Source organism: Lytechinus pictus, chromosome 14 (assembly GCF_037042905.1).
Source record: "Lytechinus pictus isolate F3 Inbred chromosome 14, Lp3.0, whole genome shotgun sequence".
Classification (NCBI taxonomy): Eukaryota; Metazoa; Echinodermata; class Echinoidea; order Temnopleuroida; family Toxopneustidae; genus Lytechinus; species Lytechinus pictus.
Window position 1 is genome coordinate 13,541,574 of NC_087258.1, and position 6,951 is coordinate 13,548,524.

A 6,951-nucleotide genomic window follows, 5' to 3' on the forward strand; every position below is an offset into this window, starting at 1 on the left:
TGTGTACATGTATGCAGTTTTTGTAAGCCTCCCAAATGCTTTGCACCATATATTTCAATCTTGATGATAATAATGGCATAAAATATGTACATAGAAGATCTTTTATACAAAATATATATAGCTGTGCTGGCTAATACATGTAGCTCTTTTGCTACTTGATTCTAAAAAGCAATGTTTTAACTCAGCAGATATAAAGTACATGTATGTATTTAGCGATGGAGAGCTTCTTGAAATTGTTTAGATGATCATGAGAGATGAGTTTATTAGAATTAATTTTCAAAATGATTTTGTTTTCAGATAACTTGCAATAACCTTAAAAGCTTTGTTAGGATATTGTTTATGAGCATAGACCTTCTGAATCATGTAGATAATTTGAATTAAGTTAAGTTTGAAATCCTTTCACGGTACTTGGTTTTCTAATTTTATAATTTTACCTCATTTCCCCTATATGGAAAAGAAATTCCCTTTTTAGTAGGTTGAGCAAAATCACCCCCTTTTCAGTTCAAAACCTCTGCTTTATTCAACTTCAATCTTCGCTAGATTTGCATGTTGTGCAGCGAAATGGGGTATGTATTTTTTATGGATTTTATTAAAGATTGGAGAGCCAAAATTATTAGGCCAGTGTACATTTACATTAATTTTATTTATTTTTCGTTTTGCCAGTTAGAAATATCACTTCAATAATTTTTTTTACCTTGCATATTTTGACTTTCATTACTTATTTGACTGCATATTCATAAATTTTTCAGCCATTCCAAGTTGATACCGCTCGAGTCTTTCATGAAGTTTTTAATACTATTTCTTTAAGTAAATCATGCTTACTCAATTAGTAACAATGTACTTATATATATTTGAAAAAACAATGTCAAGTGCCAATTTCTATTGAGGCATATACTGAAAGATTGGTTGCTAAATTCTGTATTGATCAAATAGTGTATAATTCTGTATGTTTGGCTATTTTTCTGTAAATTCATGCTGACAATTTCTGCAGTCGCCTCTGTTAAAAAAGACATATTTAATTAAAGTTCTTTGGATAAAAGAATTCAAGTTTTCATTAATGTAGTTTCTTCTGAGTTTTAAATCATGCTTCTGTTGTGAAAGAGAGTAAACATAACTTGAATGGAGATAAGAAAAATGTATAGGGAGGTAAATTCAATTATTCAAATCTTTTTATAAAGGTCACCTAAGGGAGACAAGAAAAACAATTTTTATGAGGAGTTGAGAGACAGTTTATTATTTATAATACAGTTGTGTTGCAAAACTTGCGATAGGGCATATGTCCATGAATTGGGAAAATATATCCAATTAAAATAATTTTTTGGTCTGTAAAGACAAACGGTCCTATACAAGCGGGGGGGGGGGTGCCCACCCCTTTTAGTAGTGAAAAAGTAGGGAATATAACATTGGGTAGGGAAAAGTAGGGAATATAACATTATGCACTACATTGTATACTTGTCTGATCATGTAGAATTCCAATGCATATTTATGACAGATTGTGAAACAACAATACATGTCACTGTATTGCAATAGTTCAATAACATTTTCTTTACGTCTCTAGCGATTTCGCATCCCCGTTAAGGGATTATGTTTTACGTCATAAATTCCATTTCTTTTTTTAAATTTGGAAAATTAGTGTATGCGTTCTGCCATCTGATCTGTTTGGTCTGGAACTCGACAATATGTTAAAGAGTGCCCTCATCTTACTCATGTTGGTAAGGAAAAGCAAGGGTTGCTTCGGCGAAATACCCGAAAATATCCCCCCCCCCCCTTTCCTTTGGGCCAACACTTTTTAATGGATTGCTTACTTCATTTTATAGGAGAATATTGTAAATTTTGATATTTTCAAAATATATGTATTTAGTCCTAAAAATTCTAAACTACACCTTTTAATTTAGTTGGTTAGTTGGCTTATAATAATGAAATAAACACTATGTAAACAAAATGGATAATTCCATTTTCTTCTACCATGCCAATTTTGAAAGGTCCCGATACCAAAATAAACAGAATATTGCTCTCTGACGAACCTCTCCCCCCCCCCCCACAAACAGAAAGAAAGAGAGAGCAAGGGAGAGTGGGAGAAAGAGAGAAAAAGGGGGATGAGAAAGTTGGTTGAAAGACGGAGAGAAAAGGGGGAAGCAGAACAGTGGGCTGCGAGAATGGAGGAAAAGGGAGGAACCAAGGAGGATTGTGAGAGGGGGAAGGGGCGAACGGAAGAAATAAAAATGGAGGAAGAAAGACTGATAATCATGACGAAGCAAATACAGTTGTTGACGTCGACATAAGGAAAAGGCGAATTTGATAAGTTTACTTTTCCTGAAGCGGAGATTGTATCATGTTGTATGTATAATGTCTCGTATAATATAGCCGAGAGAAGTGATTATTTGTCTCAACTGAAACCAAAAGGTGATTATTTGTTTTATATTCCGCATCAGAAAAACTACACACAGGGAGCATATAAGTCTAAAAAAACTGACAACCGCAAACTGATAAATGGGTTGCATTTTGTCCTACATATTGGACAAATAAAAAATGTCCACTAATAACTGAAAAACGTTTGGTCTCCAAAAAAAAATGTCATCAAATGAAGGCATATTATGTTCTTTTCTTTTCACTTTTTGGGGGTGCGAAAAGCAGAAAATCGCTTGTTTGATTGGTAAAATCTATTTATCACGTGATTCGGTTTTTCAACAATCAAATAGCAACATTCGACGCATGTTGAATATAATTACAAATAACTGTATCCATAATCGTAGTACATAAAACTACCCATGATTCAATTACGGAATAATGACGAGATTTGATCCAGATTTTTTTTTTGATAAAACTTTATTTAACAGATATTACATACATAACGCAAAAAAAAAAACATCACAACAGTCCCACATGCAACTGAGAACAAGAAACAAAAATACTATCACTACCTATCATGAATATTAATTATCTACAGAAAACGGGAGTGATATCTAGAAGAAAGTTGATATTTTTAAATATATGACGCCTAAATGTCTGAAGTATGTGTTTAAAACGTTCACTCCCGTAAACCAAAATCGTTAAAAATGCAATATGAATAAAATTTTCTTGACTTACTCTAAACATATTTAACAGATCAAAGCCATTTTGTCGACAACTGTGTTTGGAGATTGGAACATCGTACACAGCCGAAAACTAATCAAATGAATGCAAGAATTGTTCTCTGAAATGGCAATTTATACATTATCATACCACTATACAGTATTTCAATCAGAAATGGTAAAATGTTTGGCAAAGTATGCATTTTCATCTGAAATCGTGCACACAGTTTCAGTATTTCGCAACTTTGACAGGCTTTCTTGGTCAAAGCGCGATAATTCTGAGATGTTAAGATGATTTCTTCATTATGATCATTGTAAACTCGCTCCCACCGACGAGATTCTGAACCCATTATCATGAGAGTTGTGATCGACTCGGATCAATTGCAACGCTGTGATTAATCTCAAATGTATATTTTACGTAAGATCAATCTCGTAATACAGGGCCGATTTATGAGCAATAACTATGTCTTTTTAGATATTTGTTTCGAGCCTGTCGAGACAATAATCATGGAAAGCTAGAAACCTTAACGGTTCGCGATGCAGTTACTTGTTGGGATATCACAGGTTACCCAACAAATTTAAAGTCTCCCGAATCGTGTGAACCAAAATGCTACTCGGCGTCTTAAGAAGAAGGCTTCCCTTTCGAGGTGGTGGCAAAGTAGTGTCGTGAGGTGGTGGCAAAGTAGTGTCATGAGTGTGTCGAAAGGATGCCGAGAAGACGAGAGTCTGTCGAGATAGTTTTCCGAGCGTGCCCAAACGGTGCTGAAAATATGACGAGGGATTAACAACGACAGGCGTCAACATGGTCAAGAGGTACTGAGAAGACGAAAGCTATCTAGAAAATGGCGAATGCTGAAGATGTTGCCGAAAAGATGACAAAAGACGAGGGATAGCGAAAGATTAAAGAGATGACGAAAGAACGATGCGTTTCTAACCGGATGATAATAGGCGTGTAGAGATACACAAGATTTCGAAAATTATCGAGAGGATGACGAATGCCGAAGATGGTGCCGAAAAAGATGACGAAAGACATCGATGGCAAGCAAGAGTGACGAGATGATGACGAAAGAACGGTGTGTTTCTAACCTGATGAAGGCAGACGTCACAAGGTACTGAGAAGATGACGAAAGTTATCGCGAGGATGACGAATACCAAGAATGGTGACGTAAATATGACGAATGAAAACGAGGGCTAGCGAAGAAGTGACGATGTGGTGGCGGAAGAAGGCCGGAGAGTTTCTAAACGGATGAGGGGCAAACATCTAGAGATGCTGAGAAGATGAATATGACTCCGCAATGATGTGCCGATGGGTGAAAAGTGTGGACGAGCCGCCTACAATAGCGTGCCAACAGGTTGACGAAGTATACCGAAATGTTCCGAGCATGCCATGCCGAGCAGTGCCGAGGGGATGCCGGAAGGGTGACGGTGGTCAATGCAGCTAGTACTCCATACTCGGTCCAGTCTGCTTCGCTGCTTTTCCGCTCTTCTTCGGAAGGAGTACTGCCTGAATGTTGGGCATCACTCCACCCTAGAGAGGAAAATACAAAACGGAAATTAGTTTCAACAATTTATAAATAAGCATTGCACTTTGAAACATTTTTTTTTATCTTCGTGAAACAGTATTTACATAGTTAAAGCAAATAAATGGAAAGATAGATTTCACATTCAAACTCGCTGATTTTCAGCTTATTACTAATATCGAGAGCAGGGGCTTTGGGAGCGGAGGTTGGGGGCTTCAACCCCCGCCCCCTACACACACACACACACACATACACCCTCACACATATACGTACCCCTTGTTGTTGTTTTCAATAAGAGTGTAGAAAAACGTTAAAAAAAATATCCCATCTCATTGCAATCCCATTGGCATACATCGTCCTGCGATATAAAATAGTCTGTAGACTGTAATGTACAGATGTCATCATTTTGACCAATCAGGATGCTCGCCTTGTTTTCAAAGGTAATACGTGTACAGTTCAAATAAAAAAATCATGACATCACTGACTTTCCATAATAGGAACTATTCTTGAAAATTCGCGACTCTTTATTTAAACATGTGAGGTCATTAGGATACATACCGATGCGATAGTGACATTATTCAAGAGTTTGTTGAGTTCTTCGTCATTCCTGATTGCCAACTGGAGATGTCTCGGGATTATTCGAGATTTCTTATTGTCCCGGGCTGCATTCCCGGCAAGCTCCAGGATTTCTGCCGAGAGGTACTCGAGTATAGCAGCTAGGTATACAGCCGCTCCTCCACCAATCCTATGAGCATACTGGCCTGAAAGAAAAGTTAGATTTATGAAAGTATGTTGACAATGAGGATGCAAATCACATGGGAGTAATTCGTGTCTCGTACGGTTGTGAAACATTTTCTATAAAGGCATATATTTGGCAGTAGAAAAGAAATGAATTATGAAATAGTCTAATTCTATGGCCCTTTGGCGATAGAAACTACTCCCCTCAAATCCCCAACATAGAGACAAACAGGTCAACCCCCTCCCCGGGCCAGTCAAATTCATTATCGATGTTGGTTGCTACTAAAGTAGGTTGGTGAGGGGGTGGGGGTTAACAAATGCTTTCTTCCCTATTATTGTCCTTTTAAAACAAAATTCCTGAATACGGCAATGGACTTGCGTTGACGTTCTACGAGTTATAGAAGATACCAATTAAATCTTCACTTTTTTTTCTTTTCCCCACTTTTTCCTGTGGCCTGTATCCCTCTCCCTCCATCACTTTCATCTCCATCCCTCCTTCTTGCCTCCCTTCGCCCCACCCCCCCCCCCTCTTTCCTCTTATTTCTTCTCTTACATACCATCTGACAATTTAGTTTTAAACTCATATTCCACAACCTTCTTACATTTTTACCCAAAAATATCCAAATATGAAACCTACAGATTACCTTGTTACTCTTTAAATAGAAACACGCACTTCAATGTAGCCTTGTTCACATTCCGTGCAAATATTTGGTATTATAAAGTAATCACCTTTTCCAGTTTCATATTTGAAGTTTCCATCGAAAATATTTTTTTCAAATTAAAACCCTGGTATAAGCATTTTTTTGGGGCACAGTTCCTGACCCCGCAATTTCAATATATCACTTGGAATCTCTTAATGTAATCGTGCACATGGTGTAGGTGAAATCAATACATATGATTCTCATTTATCTAACCTTTTCTGAGGAACCGATGAATTCTACCGACAGGGAACTGAAGACCAGCCCGGGAGCTGCGGGTGACTGACTTGGTAGACTTTGGCTTGCCTTTCCCGCGTCCACTCATAGTGCTGAAAGAAATTCCCGCCAAAATTTAACAAAGATGCTGAGAAGTTGTCCGTCTGCTCTGCCCAGGAACTTTTCACTGAATGAAGAAATTAGTTGTGGTTACCTAAGTATTGGAATGATTTTTTTTTTCGTCTTCTTCAAGTATGCAGAATTTTTATCGGGGTTACGGTCGGAGAATAATTTAAGATTTGGGTGTGGCCGAGAGCTTGAAGCGGTTTAATACATTGAAGGACTGTGAACGGCACTGACTCGTATGGATATTTAATTTTCGTGGTACAGTCAAGAGCAGGGGAAGTGTTTAACGCTTGTACAACAAAGCAAGAATAAGATTGGCGTCACAGATGCATCGAATAGTTTAATTGACACTGATCAAGCGAGTGTCATTCTTAGAATGCCTTGTATTGTTGTGACATGAAAGTTTCTTTTCGTTTCGGGAAAGGCATCTGAAAATGCTTGTTAACTGATTGTGTTATGTCATGTGCATGCAACGAAGAAAGTATTGAAGATTGCCCATTGGAACCGTTTTGTGTTTAGTTCAAATTCAAGGCATGCAGGTATCTTGGTGAAATGACTGGATATAACGTTCCGTTCACCTGT

The 6,951-nt window shown here is 37.5% G+C and overlaps 1 protein-coding gene across 1 annotated transcript; it reads right to left on the reverse strand.

The window, feature by feature from the left end:
• Nucleotides 1-2,807: 2,807 nt before the first annotated feature.
• On the reverse strand, nucleotides 2,808-6,951 carry LOC129276594 (late histone H2A.1-like). The gene is made up of 3 exons (XM_054912980.2): nucleotides 6,244-6,951; nucleotides 5,150-5,352; nucleotides 2,808-4,599 (listed from the first exon to the last, which is right to left on the reverse strand). Exons 1-3 carry the CDS (start codon nucleotides 6,350-6,352, stop codon nucleotides 4,510-4,512), a joined length of 402 nt encoding a protein of 133 aa, XP_054768955.1. The 5' UTR covers nucleotides 6,353-6,951; the 3' UTR covers nucleotides 2,808-4,509.